This window comes from Mustela nivalis, assembly GCF_964662115.1.
Source record: "Mustela nivalis genome assembly, chromosome: 5".
In the NCBI taxonomy this organism is placed as follows: Eukaryota; Metazoa; Chordata; class Mammalia; order Carnivora; family Mustelidae; genus Mustela; species Mustela nivalis.
This window is the reverse complement of record NC_139024.1, coordinates 40,477,999-40,494,974: the sequence shown is the minus strand read 5'-3', so window position 1 is coordinate 40,494,974 and position 16,976 is coordinate 40,477,999. Positions and strand designations below refer to the sequence as shown.

General features: G+C 47.0%; 1 protein-coding gene across 12 annotated transcripts in view; it reads left to right on the top strand.

The window, feature by feature from the left end:
* ANKRD6 (ankyrin repeat domain 6) overlaps positions 1 to 16,976 on the top strand; it is a 189,917-nt gene that overhangs the window by 163,835 nt on the left and 9,106 nt on the right. For 6 of the 12 annotated variants that reach the window (XM_082730578.1, XM_082730581.1, XM_082730579.1 and 3 more), the window contains 8 exons: positions 3,310 to 3,408; positions 4,806 to 4,904; positions 6,840 to 6,938; positions 8,148 to 8,225; positions 12,280 to 12,384; positions 13,672 to 13,806; positions 14,136 to 14,321; positions 14,790 to 14,942. In XM_082730578.1, the coding sequence (XP_082586704.1) occupies positions 3,310 to 3,408; positions 4,806 to 4,904; positions 6,840 to 6,938; positions 8,148 to 8,225; positions 12,280 to 12,384; positions 13,672 to 13,806; positions 14,136 to 14,321; positions 14,790 to 14,942 (954 nt within the window). The remainder of the gene's footprint in view (positions 1 to 3,309; positions 3,409 to 4,805; positions 4,905 to 6,839; positions 6,939 to 8,147; positions 8,226 to 12,279; positions 12,385 to 13,671; positions 13,807 to 14,135; positions 14,322 to 14,789; positions 14,943 to 16,976) is intronic. The other 6 variants (XM_082730575.1, XM_082730585.1, XM_082730577.1 and 3 more) reach the window with 4 other exon arrangements.

The window sequence follows — 16,976 nt, the reverse complement described above, 5'->3', positions numbered from 1 at the left end:
CCAGGACAGTGGCCTCTCCCTCCCTGAAGGCCCATCAGGCTATTTCCTGCAGAGCTCCCGTGGCACTCCACACAGCTTTGCGCTGTCGTCTACTGGTTTAATGTTTCTCATGGTTCCCTCATGGGACAAAAGCATGAGGAAAAGAAGCAGTCCATGCATCGTAAGATCTCCGATCATGCCTGAGCCACTGCCTGGGAGACTGGTGGCTGCTTCATTTCTTCAGAGTGGTATATTGTCTGGAACAGGAGTTGTAGGCAGACCCATGTTGTATCGTAGATCCTGGAACTCTGAGAAGCCAGTGGTTCCCAGTTCATGGATAGGGAAGCCTGAGCTGGGAGCCAGTAGTGTCAGCGAAGACACATGACTTGTTCATGACACAGTCAGGTCCATAAACTAGCCTGAGTCCCTCTGAGCCACCACACTGCCTCCTGTCCTGTATGGGGCCCCAAAGGCATTGCAGAAAACCACAAGAGAGACTGTCACAAGCAAAGGTAAGTGCTGTCCCAGAACAGGACTTCCACGTTCTGCACCAGCCACGTCCTCCGGCAAAGCCTCTAAAAAGGCCCTTTCCTCTGCTTTACTGAGGTATAAATGACGGACAAATAAAATTGTAAGGTATTGAGAACGTGCAAAGTGATGACTGGAGATATGTGTATGTTGTACAAGGATTACCCCCATCAGGCTAACGAACACACCCATCATCTCATGTTTACAGTTCTAAAAAGTTTTTGATGTAAACGTTTCAGTTCTATTCTTCAGACACAGTTTATCAACCACAGTCACCATGCTGTATGTTAGAGGACACCCGTCTTACAACTGAAACTCTATCCCTCTCCCAGCGCTTCCGTTTTCCCCCACCCTCTACATGTAAGTGATACTTCCCGTATTTGCTTCTCTATCTGGACTTATTTCATTTTGCATAATGTGCTCTGGGTTCATACATGTCCCAAATGATAGAATTTCTTTCTTTTTTTAAGGTTGAATGAGCCTCTGTTGTGTAAGAACATTCTGTTGTGTAAGAACTTACTCAGGGAGTGTATCAGCCCCAGTCTGGGGAATAAGTACGCGTTACTCGGGACAGAAAAATGCCCGCTGCCTATATATTCCCACTTAGGTCACATTTTCTAAATGTCAGCTCCCAAAGTACAATCCATACACAATAAAGTTCAGCCTCTTAGGTATATTGTGTGAGTTTTGGCAAATGTACACAGTTGTGTAATCACCTCCACAATCAAGATATAGAATGTTTCCATCGCCCCAAAGACTTCCTTTATGTCCCTGGGTGGCGATCTCCCACCCACCCACCTCCTGGCCCCCAGCTCCTGGCAACTGCCGACCTCCTTGGCCTTTCCCAGAACATCATGTAAAGCAGTCGTAGAGTATGCAGCAGCATTTCATGCCTGACATCTCTTCTTCTCACGTTTTTGAGCGTCCTCCATGTTACATGTGAGACTAGTTCATTCTATTTCTCACCCAGTAATAGTCCAGTGTCTGAATATACCATCATTTGTGTGTTCTAACCCATGGTTTTTAATTTTCTCGATCCAAGTATTTTTCAGGGTAATTGATATTTTCTTATTAACAAAGCAAAGCTTGTTAACCATAGTTCTAGAACCATCAGATTCCTTTTATTTCAACACGTTAAGTAACTGCCACGAAGCCAACACCTTTGAGACAACCTACTGCCAGTGCTCTAAGAATTACACCAAGCCAGGGGCCAAACCCTTGCACCGGGAATGGAGTGTTTAAAATGTGGGCCGATCCTTTGTTTTTGAGAGCGAAGCTAGCAGTGGCTCCCTACCTGTCTGTGCTTTAAAATCTCCTGGAAAATTTTAAATAAAAACCATGGGGGGAGGGAGTAAACTTACCTGGTAACCAGGCCTGGAGTGACAGGCTGTCCCACTTTTCCCTGGGTCCAGGGCTTTTCGGAGTTGAGGACTTCTGGGGCTGACACCTGACCCGCCTAGACTCCACCCCCAGGCCAAGTAAATCAGAGTCCCTGGAAGGGTTGCAGCTGAACACCCTTAGTCTTAACAGCTCCACCAGGTGACTCTGATGCAGTAGAAGATTGATAATGAGGGAGCTCACTAAGCCCTCAGGCTTGTAACCTTCAGGCTCCTTGGAGGGAGCAGTGAGCAAGAAAGATTCTACCCAGGCTACTTAGAGCAAAGGGTATGAGAGGGGAGGTAAGTGATCCAGCAACATAGGGTTTTTCTCTGTGTGTTGTGTTTCGTTTTGCTTTTAAAAATAAAACTCATTATTTTCAAGAAGTTGAGGAATAGATCGTTGTTGGAGTCTGGGCAGACAGTGCGGTGGGTCGCAGCTCCGGGTGAGGAAGGGCTGTAAGCAGTGAACAGCTCCGAGCCCACACAGTCATGGTAGCCCACTTTGTAGCTCAGCCCAGCAGTCACTGAGCCTGTAGACTCCACCCCCCGCATGCTCCCAGGCTCGCTCAGACGAACACCGAATCTCCTTACGCTGTCCGCATTTCTTGTCACTTTTATCAGCAGCCTTGCAGGCGCTCTTTGCACGGTTTTAAAGTTCTCTTTGTGTCATGGATTCTTTCTGAAAGATTGCTCTAGACATTATTCTGACACTTGGTTGTCTCTGTGAAATGGCATATTGCTGGTGGAGCCCCCCAAAGCACGAGGGTCTCCATCTGTATGATAAGCGGTGGATGTAATCGTGTTGCCTGCTGGGTGGGTACCTTGACCCTGGTTCCAATTTTGACGTTTCAAGGAAAATGCAAGAACGGACAGTTTGCAGAAGGCATACAAGTTAATCTCCATTCGTTGCCCCCACAGGACCTGGCCTCTGTTGCTTTTACTCCATTGGTGGAGTATGGTAGCCACAGCTGTTACCCGTGTTGGGTGTGAAGGCTGTGGTCCTCTCCAAAATGAGTACAAGGCAGCATGCGGGCACAGCATTTTGCCATTAAGTAAACACTCTCCTGGGTACTCCTGATTAATCCTCACAGCCTCAGGATGTAGGGGTCACACTCCATTTTACAGGTAAGGAATTCAGGACAGCATATGAAGAGCCTTGACCAGTGACTTTCAACTAGTAAGTTGCAGAGCCAAGGTTTTATGACCAATGGGACTCTTGTGGCTTTCTGGATTCCCTATTAACTGTTCTTGCGGCTGAAACCCCTCTGCCGGGGTCACCAATCAGGAAGCAGAGAATGTGAGCATTGACCTTTTTTTTTTTTTTCTTGCAAGTATCCGTCAACCTTCTGCGAAGCCTGCCTGGTGCAGGTCTGCCAAGAAGCGAGTTGCTAACGTGTCCTCCCTTCTCTTGCCTCTCTCCAAGGCGGGAAACACCGCTCTGCACCTGGCCTGCCAGAACAGCCACTCCCAGAGCACACGCGTCCTCCTGCTGGGCGGGTCCCGTGCCGACCTCAAAAATAATGTGGGTGAACAAATCCGGCTTCTCTCGCGCTCTCTTGTGTCCCCTTGGAAAGTAACCCTAAAAGCATACTTGAGTATTAACACCTAGAAAATGAAAATGTGAAACGTGTTTGGGGACTGTCTAAAAAGTGTTCGTTTTTTTGGCTACGTCCTGAGTGGTCGGCCAGGGGCAGGAGAAGGGGAATCAAGACTCAAACACTGCTTTTCTCCCATCCTTTTCCCCTCTGCTCCTCAGCCTGGGTTTGTTTCAATGTTTCTCCTAGCATGCGCTTGCAAATGAGTCCAGAAAATCTCTGCCCGCATAGTGCTGTACAGTCAGCGAATGTCAGATGGTACCATCCAGGGAAGGTCTTCTGATGCTCCAGGGCCTGCGTCTACAAATCAGTTAGGGACGTGCCCTTGGGAAGAGATGATGGGTCTAGTTCTTAGAGGATTCCTGACCGTTGAGGTCACGTGGGCATGCCCCCTCCCTCCACAAGCAGCGTCTTTCCTTTAAAAGTCCCCGGCCTCATTCCTCGACTAGAGACTCCGACTGGGGTTCCTCTCAAAAAATGGTCTTTGAAGGCAGACTCCTCTAGAGTGGGTCTTAGAATGCCCTGGACCAGGGCTCTGAGCTTGGACGCTTCTTAATCCAGGGGAGAAGGTTATGCTGAGTGGCCGTTGTCTCTAGACAAAGTTTGAATGAAAATATCAAGAAAACACCGCAGAACGTCCTGACTTTGTCTCCAGTTTTGTTTCTCTGTGAGCGGTTTAGCTGGTGACCACTCAGGAAGATATAATCGTGAGGTTTTTCTCTGAATGCCCTGTTTTACGCCAGTGATTGCCTCCTCCTCTGCTCCCCCAGACTGCTCTGCCCCATATGAGATATTGGGGTCCTACTCAAATGAGACGCAGCTCGAACTTTTTTAAGAACACGTGTGATCTTAAGATCTGAGTGCTCTCCCTGCCATGCTGTCCTTTGAGCCATGAGGAATCCATGATGGAAAAGGGCTTGTTTCTAAAGCAGTGCTGTTGGTCTTCATTCCGTGTGCTCCAGAGCATGGGGCTATAGGAGAGGCTGTGGTGAATGGGTTCCTGTCAAGCGCTGGGTAAGCAGAGAGAGCCTGCCTTGGCTCTGGTGAAGGCCTCGTGGGGAGCGGGCATCCAGCATCTGAAACCTGAAAGCCCAGAGTCTGCGCAGCAGAACACCCACGGAGCCGCAGACAGCAGCCAAAGCTGTGGGTCTCGTGGTGGAGCGTCCACGGGAAAGTGAAGGCTTCCTGTTCAGGCTGATAACCTTGAACATATGCTAGTCTGCCAGTTTTTTAATCATTTTTTTTCTTTTTCTTTTTTTTTTTTTTTTTTCCCTTTCCCCAGTAACTGCTCAGATTGTGCTCAGAGTTTGATTTCTGTCCGCAGGCAGGCGACACCTGTTTGCACGTTGCTGCACGCTATAATCACTTGTCCATCATTAAGCTCCTCCTCAGTGCTTTCTGTTCTGTCCATGAAAAGAACCAGGTCAGTGCATGTGTCCTCCCCACAGCTACCGGGCCCCCTTCCCACAAGGCTGGCAGGTGTGTTAGCACAAGCGGGGTTAGAGGCTGCTGGGAGCCTCTAGTCTGGGATGAGGTGTGACTGTTGAACGGAGATCTGTGGTCTGGTTTATCTGGCTTCCTGGAGGGAGCTTGCTCTTCCCATTCCTTTGCATATCTCCATATTTGCATATCAAAGACTTTCTGAAGATCCTGGGGCAGGTTTTGCTTATAATGCTTTTACAAATGAAACCCACAAAGAGGAATGTGGCTTAATAAGCAAGGGAATTTGGTGTCTCCTGACTCCGTGAGTTCTGCTCCTTGCACTGCCACTTGGAGCTGATAGAGTCTCTGATCTCTGAAAATTCGGGTATGTGATCAGCATCTGTGCCATATCCTGGGGGTTTGCCATAAAGCTGTGATTATTACAGTGTTCTATGGTAATGTGTGTGACTTACAGTAGCTTCAATTTGTTAAATGTCTTGATATTTACTTGATATTTAGTGATAACATTGTCTTTTCTGAGTATGGGTGCATATATTTGAAAATTTAAAAACAGATCATTATTCAGATTAACTGTGTGCCATTAACAGTGGTTTCTGACTCCTACTGCATATCAAGAATCAGTAGGGAAATTATAAATACCACTACTGAATCCTACAGCAGTTTTAAAAGACCAGAATCCAAGTAGTGGGATTTTTAAAGAGCCCTTGACCGGAGTGTGCAGACAGGATTGAGAACCACTGGCCCAGCTAGATACCTACTCCTGTCATTCTCCAGGCTTCCAGCGGCTTCTAGCTCATCAGACAGGTGACACTTAGCCAGCTCCCACGAACCTGTGTTTCTCAACCTTGGCAGGATGTTTCAGTCCCCTGAGAGCTTTGAGAAATACCCATGCCCAATGCACACTTCAGAACAATTCAATCAGGGTCTGGGGGCTGTGGCTGGGGTGGCAACAGTTCTCAAAGCTCCCAGCTGACTCCAGTTTGCAGCCAAGGTTGGAAACCCCTGCTGGAGAGCATCCCCCAGCACCCACAACTAAGTGACTCAGCAGTGAACCACAACTGCCCTGGCTACTCCTGGGGGCCGAGGGCCACGGGGCAGGTGGATTTCCATGCTGTCCAAGAAAACCCATCATCCAGAACTTGACCTGCTCGCCCAGTGGGAGAGAACAGATTACTTCACATCTGTATTTGCCTCATTTGTTTATATCCTTTGCTTGGGGACTGGCCCATGAAGCTGCCGTTGTCCATAGCCTCCTTCCGTAGTTGACTGACCATCTTTTGTATGAAGAAAATATGAACTTTATTATAGGCTACTTGGTAAGAGGTTAAAAACTGCTGGTCTTACGTGAACGCTGATTTTTTTTCAGTGACTCCACCCAAATGAAGAACCCCCTGAGCCTGCGAAGGGATTCCCAGTGGGCTCTTTACATTCCCACAGGTGCTGGGGTTCCACCCCCCACCCCCCACCCACCCAGCACTTGTAGAAGTAGCCACTTTGTCCCAGCTTCTGCTCATTCTAGTACTCAGAAACCAAGGGGTCCTGTGCCTGGGCAGATGGACGTGGTTCAGAGCCCTGTGATGGCTAGCCTGCTGGCCCCTGGCTGGGTGCCCGTTATCCTATCTTGGTGAAGGCTTCAGGTCTCGCCGTTCTCAACAACCCCAACCCAGCATTTACTTTGCCCTCTGTACTCAATTCTGTGATTTCTTCTATCCTCCCTCGGAGAGGAATGTGATCTTTGTATGTAGGTCATTTTAAAGAGACCTCTCAAAAGAGAACCACATAACCCTTGAACTAAGGATTCCCTATCAAAGGCCAATCCTAATTTGAAAAGCTACCACCAGGCCATGGGATGAAAAACTGGAGGGCTGGAAACCATTATCAGATGGAGTTTAGCAGCCTTTCTTATTAATTTCAGGCTGGAGACACAGCACTTCATGTTGCTGCTGCCCTAAATCACAAGAAAGTGGTTAAAATCTTACTGGAAGCTGGAGCAGATGGGACCATTGTTAATAATGTAAGTGAAGTTGCAACGATGTTTCTGAAAATCATTTCCACCCCTTTCCAGAATGAAGGGTGTTGTTACTACCTCACTCCCGCAGGGCACCTAGCCTTACCCAGTCTTACTCTGCAAAAAGCACAAAGCTCCCCAGCCTTACTCTGTAAGAGCTGGGTTTCTGCTAAAGCTGAGGACCCCAGAGGTGGACTTGAGGGAAGCTTTGCTCGTGAACTGTTGAGCCCAGAGCATTTATCTTTAGACTCCTAGCTCAAGTGAGCACATCCTGCCAGGCAAGGGAAGGTCATGGGTGTCGGAGTAAACTGACAAGTGAATGTTATGGAAAGGGAGTTCCTGCCCTATACATGGATTGGTTTCTCAGAAAAGTGGCCACATGACCGTCAGATTAATCATCCTCAAAATTTTCTTCTCCATAATCCCCTTCTCTCTCTCTCTCAGTATCCCACCTCCCCCCTTCCGTCTCTCTCCTGGGCCCTGTGGCAGGTGCTGGCTCAGGTGCCCTTTCTTCCTTGAGGCTGAGCTGGGGTCTCTGCCCTCCTGAAGTAGCACAGACTCAGACGGGCTGGGGGCCGGACAGTTGTGTGGAGAGTTGGGGAGTGTTGGAGCTGACAAAAGTCCCCACTCTCCTCCTCCTCACAGCTCCCACCTGATCGGGTGGTGCGTCACCGTACCTGTCCCCTGAGGTCTTTCCCTTCCTTTGAATCCCTCAGTTATCAACTCCTACCTTTCGGCTTGATCTCCCTCGAGTCTGCCATATGGCCATAGCTTCCTAATTGTTCTTTACAATCCAGGTCCTGAGACTGGCTGGGGCTTCATCTGTCCTTCCAAGTGTCCTCCAGGGAAGACTCCTTGCTCGGCTGCATGTGATGGTCCTTTGTGTTTCTTCTGCTGAAAGCTTCCACCGTGACCTTGCCTTTCACATTCCCTCCTCTCTCTTCTAGGAAGGATTCCTTGGTGGGCAAGCATTCTAGGGCTTTGCTTCCGCAAGGGTCCGCACTGACCCACCACTGCTGTGTGCTGCTAGTCACTGTGCCCTTGGGTGTGACTTGGCTCCCCTGCTGACCGCGGTGGGCCTCAAGAGCAGGGCCAGGTCTTACGTGTGACTGTATCTGTTGAGCTTGCGGTGTGGCTGAGTGTCCCCGCTGGGGGCTAGGTGTGGGCAGGGCTGGTGTCTTTTACTCACTTGTCCTCCCCTGTGCCTTTTCTTAGGCAGGCCAGACTCCACTGGAGACTGCACGCTACCACAATAATCCGGAAGTTGCTCTTCTCCTCACTAAAGCTCCCCAGGTAGGATTTATTGGATTTTCCATTATATGGCTGATGTGGGGCTGCAAAGTTGTTGGGATTCTCTGGTGACCATCTATTAGAGCCAATTCAAACTACTTTAAGTAGGAAATTGATGGGTTCACAATCAGGCAGTGGAAAATGTAGGAATCCGTGTAGGCCCCCAGGATAACTAGAACCAGAGACTTAAGTTTCAGCAGTTCGTCTTCATACGTGGGCATCCTTTCTTCTCTGTGGCTGGTTCCTGGTCCTTACTGGCTTTGTGGACTTTAACTCCCCAAGTGCTTGGGGAAAAGATTCTGGTTTAAATGATACAGAAGAGGATCGTGATTGACGAGCTTGGGACAAACACCCTGAACAAGTAGGACAGGCACGTTAGGAAGACAGCTGTATCCATTTGACTGTGTGGTTGGAAGGGGCCTTTCCTAGAGAAAGGTGGGAGAAAGGGATCCATTGTAGGCAAACAAAGCAGTTAATGTCCAATAGAGGCAGTCAAATATAATGGTGTTCTTTCCTTTTATTGAATGTAATGGTATTTGCGGCATCATTTAACTTAAAATTAATATCATTTGAGTTGAGATTGAAACTATCTAACACTTACTAATGTATAAGCTGTTCCTCATTTTAGCATCCTGAAATAACGGTTTTTTGTTTCTTCATATTACCTTTCAGACACCTAATTTTGATAATTGTGCCTGCAATATACTACCCTTTTGTATCCTGCCCTTTATCTTAATTATAATAGGAAAATGTTCTGCAGTTCACATAATTATTCATCATGTGGAAGCCAGTTTGCTTTTTTGTTGCTGTCCAATATTTTGTTATAATAATTTGGATCTAAATGTCCAATATTAAGGAAATGGTTTACTTCTTGATTAGAGGTACTCTGTTACATTACAGCAAAAATAGATTCGTTTTCAATCTTAATATGCCTGATGCTGTAAGTAGGTAAAGTCTCAGAGAGCCAGAGGAAGATTCTAGATAGGACCCTGACATACCTGACTCCCATCAGCCCAGAGGTCTGTATGGCCTTTCTTTCTTTCTTTCTTTCTTTCTTTCTTTCTTTCTTTCTTTCTTTCTTTCTTTCTTTCTTTCTTTTTCTTTCTTTCTTTTTTTTTTTTTTTTAAATTTTAAGACTTTAATTTATTTATTTGACAGAGAGGGAACCCAAGCAGGGGAAGTGGGGAAGGAATAAGCAGGCTTCCCGCCAGGCAGGGAGCCTGATTCCGGTCATGATCCCAGGACCATGGGATCATGACCCGAGCCCAAAGCAGATGTTTAACGACTGAGCCACCCAGGCACCCCTCGTTTATGTTTTTTTTTAAACCTACCTGATATAATTAGCAGTATCTGGAAGAGGTGAAGATTTTTGCCTTTTGAAAACTGGTCAGCCTGTCGCCCATGGAGTGGGTCCTCAGTGGTGTCTGGAAGTCTCTGGAGCCCCTGACAGGAACAAGTCAGGTGGTGCTTCGGAAAAAGTTTCCACCTCTTTCCAACTATTGCAAATGAATCATCAATGGAATCACATCAATGAATCCTGATAGAAAAATATTGGTCTCTTACAGATCAGAAAGTAAGGGATGCTATCCTAAAGGTCAGAATCCATCTCTGTTACACAGCATTTCAGCATTTGACAGTTCGGACACCTCTGTTCTTAGCTGTATGATGATCATCAAACTTTGTGGCGTGGAGTATCCCCAAGGCACACAGACTTACATGCCTCTAACTCTACCTGCCTTTTGTCTTCCAGATCTCAGGGATCTGAGTTCACAGAGAAAAAACTTTACCGTGGGCCTTTTTCCTATGTAATTCTCCTTTAGTGTTTCCCTTAAAAGCAAACAAAAAAATCTTCGGTTTTTCCACACCCACTTGAATAGCAAACAGGATGACATTTTATGGAAGTTTTTTACGTGATTATATAAGCTAAACTCTATTCTCAATATGAAGAAGGAACTTTCACATATGCACAAAATTATACACAGGCTGTTCTTCTGTTCTGAGGTGATAGAACTAGCCTTCCTCTGTGTGAAACAGGAAACTCCTTGCCTTGGCACCTTAGTTGACCATGGATTTCAATGGCAGTCCTTCGAGGTTACTCTGTAAGGATCCGTATACCCTGATTTTTGTGAACTGGAAAAGATTGATGACATTCCATTTGGTAGACGATATGGCTCGCTGAGAAAGGCTGTAAGCCATGCAAAGTTATTTTCACTGGCTAATAACATGCTGTATGGAGGGAATTATTCTGGTGATTTGGGTGACCTGTGAGTATCCCTTCTCAGTTTAGATTGATACGGTTCACAAATGCTTCTGAAAGTGAATTTTGGGTGAATGCTGGGCTGTATTCTGTTCTGGCAGACCATAAGCTGAATGAGCGATGGGCGCTAGTCACTTCGCATCAGACTAGACTGCCTAGTGAGTCTGAATTTAGCTAAGAAAGGGCTTAGGACAGTGGCTCTCAGACCTTTTTGGTCTAGGGACACATAACGTTCTAGAAGCCCATAAAGAGCTGTGTTTATATCTGTTAATAGTTACCGTAATTGAAATTCAACTTCCAAAGTGTTTTTAAATAATAAACATTTTTAACTCTGTTACCACAAAAGGAAGTTGATTTTCTGAAAAATAACTTTATCAAAACAAGTTGTGTGAGAAGAGTAAGTAGCAGTATAGCAGTATTTTTCATTTCTGCAAATCTCCATACTGTTTTCCTAAAAAGATGGGAGGGCCCTCCTTTACTTCCACATGTGATCCATTGGCGTATCGTGTGCAGCTTCTGGTAAACACCGCTGTACACTCAGTGTGAGAGAGAAGGCGGCCGACATTGTGGTAATATCATGAAGGTAATTTTAACCTCGTGGACCCAGGATTCCAGGTCACTTTCAGAGCTGTTGACTTCAGGGATGAAAATACAATTTAAAAATCTGGTTCAGCCACAAGCAGATGTTGTCCAGAATTCTTCATTTAGGGGTCTCCTGCTGCCTGTAGAGGTTCTTTTTGTCTCGTAATAGTGTCACTTGAATTTAATGAACATGAAGTTGAACATTGAGCTGAAAACTATGCTGAACTATTTACATATGAAGACCAACTGTTTCTTTGCAGAAAAATTTGGGGACCTTGAAAAAGTGTTTGGACTTCCTAGACCCCTTAGTCAAAGTGGGGTGGGTGCTTCTTGAACTGGGAGCAAGGGGCTGGGGGAAGGGTATGGAGCTGAGCCAGAGACTGAAGGTTTCTGCCAGCTCAAAGATCTGTACCCTTGTTAAACTTCCTCTGTCAATCAAGGTACTCTAGGGACGGGGGCAGGAAGAAGGCACCTAACAGTGACTGATGGTCCAGCGTGTCCCAGCCGGCTGCTTGTCTTGGTTAATTCTATTAACTCCCCATATTTACACTGGGGAATGCAGAGAGGGCAAAGAACTTGCCCAAAGATTTTACAACCAGCTGCTGCTGGGTTCCAAAATCAGGGTCTCAGACCCCATGTCTACCTGCCTGTGTCCATTCCACTCCCGTACTCGAAGGGGCAGACCAAATGCTTCCTTCTGAGGAGGAGATTCCTGTCCCATGGTGGGTACTGTGGTTCACAGACGCACCTCAGTGTTTGACTCAAACTCCCCATGCCTTGAATACAGTTAGATCGAGAGAAAATCTGATGGGCTAGTTCAGTCCCGTGTACCAAGATAGTGAGCCTGTGCCTGGCCCGGGGCTGCCATGTTCTACCACTCTGGGGGATGCCATGCCTGTCCTAGTCTCTCTGAGCGGTGGTCCCTGGAGTTCAGCCGTGCACAGCCTGCATACGCCTATATGGGGCCATTGTTCTTATCCTAGACCTGAAGCTCCTGGAAATCAGGGATCGGGGCTCCTCCTCTCTGGGTCCTTAGAGAGCCTGGCATGGGACCTCGGGAGCCTAGTAGACAGTCTGGAAGCACTTGTGGACGTGAACGCTGGGTGTCTCCCGCCAGGCGGGAAGCTGCATTAGATCAGAGCACCGGGTCCAAGGACGAGTCCATCGTGCTGATGCTGCGCACCGGCGGTTTGTAACGATGCCTCTTGCCTCCTTCAGGTCTTGCGCTTCAGTCGTGGGCGAAGCCTGAGGAAAAAGAGAGAGAGGCTCAAGGAAGAGAGGAGAGCTCAGTCTGTGCCAAGAGATGAGGTGGCACAAAGCAAGGTGGGGGGTAGCCCTCCTGCGCCTCCCCAACTTCACTCCCTCCCAGAGGGTGGGAGACTCACGTGGCTTCTGGGCTCCTGGGGCAGCGGCCACGCCCTCTGTCTCTCCTTTCCACTGCTTCTTCAAACGCTGTCCGTGCTTTCTCTTCGACTCCCTGTCCTCCACTCCTCCAAGGGTTCAGATCGTGCGCCTGCCTGTTGGTCTTTTCTAGCCCCCTCTATCTGTGGTTCTGTCACCACCATGTGGACAGCTCCGCCTGGGACACTGTGCCCTTAATCGTATAGGGCAGTGGCTGGCAAAGCGTGGTGTCCACTGTATCATCTGGGACCTTGTTAAAAATGCAGAAGCCCTGGATCAGATGCTCTGGGAGGGGCCCGGCAAGCTGGGTTGGAACAAGCCCTGCGGGTGATTCTGATGCGGACTCCAGTTTGACACCCGCTGGCCTAGGTTGCTTCCTTCCTTTCTGCTTAGGGAGTGGACTGAGGCTATGGTCGCCCATGTCATTCCTCTGTGAGACTTGAGAAGAAGACGCCCCCTGGGCACCCCAGCCCCACTCGGGGCACATATGGTAAAGAGTGCCCGAGCTGGATTTCAGGTCCCTCTGCCAGGTGCCCTCGTACGGGGACAGCCGGCACGACGAGACACCATAGCCATGGAATGCACCGTGCCTTGCCGATCTCCCAGAACGAGAAAGGCTAGGATATAAAGACAACTTTTGGCCCATAAAATTTTATACTAAGTCCTCATTATTCTATTTTAAAATCTTATCCATTTCCAGGTTTAAGGCGGTGTAACTCTGATTAAGTTCTTGTAGGTATATTGTATATATTAATTGGTAAGAGTTCCATAAGGACTGGAAATGTGATTTTTTGTTGTTGTTTTAGAGGTTTCTCATACTCCGTTATGAATTGTGAGGTCCAAGCTCAGAGAATGAATGGTATTTTTGTTGTTGCTGTGGTTGTTGAAATGCAAAAAAATAATAATAAATAAAAAATCTCTAATGCTGAGGTGTTTGTGGTAGGTTCCTGAAGCTCTAGAATATAGAATTAGACCCAAGACTGTTTGATTTGGCCCCTAATAAAGGCAAAGTCAAATACTCGAGTGACTGGGAAAATGGAACACGGTCCGGGTCGGTCAGCAGGCAGTGTTCCCGATTTGTCATCGGCTCAGAGTTCCCTGGGTCCCTTAGTGGATGCCGTCTTGCAACCAGAATTTTACACCATTACAGAAAAAGGCAGAGGGGGGCAATTAGAACTGGTTTCTGGGCTTTTTTTCTTTCCTCTGTAGGGAAGTGTCTCAGCAGGAGACACCCCCAGCAGCGAACATGCTGTACCCAGAAAAGAAGAGGCCAGAGAAGATTTCCTGTCTGCCTCCCCAGAGCCCAGAGCAAAGGACAATCGGCAGAGAAAGTCAAGGCCCAAGGTCTGGAGGCCCGTGAAAACAGCCAGGGGAGGGCTGGGAGATGGGTTGGCAGAGGGCCCTGGGATAGCGTCATGCCCAGTAGCTAAAAACGCCGCTTTGCTTGGCTTGCTGGTTGGGAGCCAGAGCACAAAAATGAAATCTGGCCAACTTCAAACACAAGGTTAGTGGGCTGGTCGATTTCTTTTGACATGGGGTGCTTAGAGAGGAATGCCATGAGACCAAGCAAGCCGGGTTCTCTGTCAGAGGTGGGTGAGATGGGCGTGGTGCACTGGGCATCAGTCCTGCAGATGTCCCAGTGCTCAGGGGTATTGGCTCTTCCTCTCCCACAGGTGTCTGCGTTTTCTGACCCCACCCCACCAGCAGACCAGCAGCCTGGACACCAGAAGAGTGCGCATGCTCATAATCCTCCTAGAAAGAGGCCCCGGCACCGATGCTCCCCCCCGCCCCCTCCCCATGAGTTCAGAGCCTACCAGCTCTACACGCTGTACCGGGGCAAGGATGGGAAAGTGATGCAGGTACACGACGAGCCCTGTCCAGACCTGGGACCCTCGGCCTTAAGCAAGGCTGTGCGTTTATTGCTATTCTTGGGGACGAATACCCATTTTCAGTGTTGACTTAAGGCATGAGCTCTGAAGATAAACCAGGTGGTCCTCCTGACCCAAACTGCAGGTGCGCCCCCTACTTGAGCCCCAGGCACACAATGGCAGTCACATGGCTTTCTGTACCATCCTTAGGGGACTTGATCATTTTGAGGCCCCAGAGTAGATAAAAGCAGCAAGGATTGGTACTCTATGAAAATTCCTAATGCCTGTTGGTCTCAAGGCTTGGCCCACTGGACATCCCAGAGTTATGCCAGGACTCCATCTGCCTCCTCCAAAATCCGTATTCCCCCTGGCATACTGACTGGCACTGGAAGGGGACTCAAAACCAATTTGTGGAAGGAACGAATGAGCAGATTGATTTCTTTGCTGTTCCCCTGTCAGGCACCGATCAATGGTTGTCGATGTGAACCCCTAATCAACAAGCTGGAGAACCAGCTGGAGGCAGCTGTGGAGGAGATCAGAGCCGAGCTGGGGTCGGTGCAGGATAAAATGAACACAAAGCTGGGACACATGGAGGGCAAGACCCAGCACCAGGTCAGTGAGTTGCCAGAACTCTTCATGTCCCGCTGCCCGGACAGGAAATGGAAATCAGAAAGAGCCCTCCAGCATCCTTCTGTTCCGCAGCCTCGGCCCTGAGCATTTCAGCTGGACTGTCGGGAACAGTTCTGGTTTCTTTCAAGCCCATTTATTCAGATTTTTTAAAATCTTTTTTAAAAATTTATGTTCAGTTAATTAACATATATTTTTGGTTTCAGAAGTACTGGTCTGTGATTCATCAGTCTTACGTAATACCCAGTGCTCACTGCTTCACGTGCCCGCCTTAATGTCCCTCAGCCAGTTACCCCAGCCCCCACCCCCGCTCCCCTCCAGCCACAGTTTGTTTCCTGTGGTTGAGTCTCTTATGGTTTGTCTCCTTCTCTGGTTTCATCTTCTTTTATTCTTCTTTCTTCTCCCCCACAGTCCTCTGTTTTGTCCCTTAAATTCCACATACGAGTGAGATCATATTGTAACTGTCTTTCTCTGATTGACTAATTTAACTCCTCATAATACCCTCGAGTTCATCCATGTCACTGCAATGGCACGATTTTCCTTGAGGATTCTGGCTAAATTAATTTTCTTTTCAAAGAAGCAGCTCTTGATTTCACTGATGTTTTCTGTTGTTTTTATTTAGTTTCTGATTCATTTATTTCTCTCTGGCGATTATTCTTTTTTCCCAACTGTGGGCTTTTTCATCTTATAGTTCCATTAGATGTAAGATTCGTTTTTTTTGTTTGATATTTTGTTTGTTTGAGATAGGCCCATATTACCTAAATTTCCCTCTGAGAACTCCTTTTGCTGTGTCCCAAAGATTTTGAACTATCGTTTTTATTTTCATTTGTCTCCATATATATATATAAATTTTTTGTTGTTGTTTAGTTTTTTTTAGTTTTTTTAGTTTGATTTCTTTGTTGACCCATTGGTTATTTAGTAGCATGTTGTTTAAACCATGTGCTTTTGGCTTTTCCATATTTTTCTTGCAGTTGATTTCTAGTTTCATACTTTATGGTCAGAAAAGGTGCTTCATATGATTTTAGTCATTTTACATTTATTGAGATTTATTTTAACACATGATCTATCCTGAAGAATGTTCCATGTGCACTTGAATGTGTATTTTGTTGTTTTTGGATAAAATGTTCTATAAATATCTGTTCAGTCCAAATGGTCTAACGTGTGGTTCAAAGACAATTTCCTGGGCACCTGGGTGGCTCAGTTTGTTGAGCCTCTGCCTTCAGCCGACGTCATGATCCCAGGGTCCTGGGATCAAGTCCTGAATCAGGCTCCCTCCTCAGCTGGGAGTCTGCTTCTCTCTCTACTTGCCGCTCCCCCTGCTTGTGCGCATGTGTGTGCTCTCTCTTGCACACTCTCTATCAAATAAATAGAATCTTTAAAAAAAGAAAAAAGATAGCTTCTTTATTTTCTATCTGAATGACTTATCCACTGATGTAAGTGGGAAGTTAAAGTCTCCTTTATTGTTGGTTTTTTGTGTATTACTATCAATTTCTCCCTTTATGTCTCCTAATATTTGTCTCCTAATATTTGCTTTATGTATTTAGGTGCTTTGATGTTGGGTGCATATGTATTTATAATCATTAGAATTCTCTTGTTGGATTGATCTCTTTAACATTATGTAAAGCCTTTCTTTTTCTCTTGTTCAATCTTTGCTTTTTGATTTTTGTTCTAAGATTTTATGTATTTATTTGAGAGAGAGACAGTGAGAGAGAGCACGAAAGGGGAGAAGGTCAGAGGGAGAAGCAGACTCCCCTTGGAGCTTGGAGTCTGATGTGGGACCTGATCCTGAGACTCCAGAATCATGACCTGAGCCAAAGGCAGTTGCTTAACCAACTGAGCCACCCAGGTGCCCCAGTCTTTGTTTTAAAGTCTGTTTCTTATGATATGAGCATTGCTACCCTGGCTGCCTTCTCCCCACTCCCCTTCTGTTTGCATGGAGTATCTTCTATCCCTTCACTCTTAGTCTGTGTGTGCCTTAAGTCTGAAGTAAGTATCTTTTGGCAGCAAATAGATGGGTCT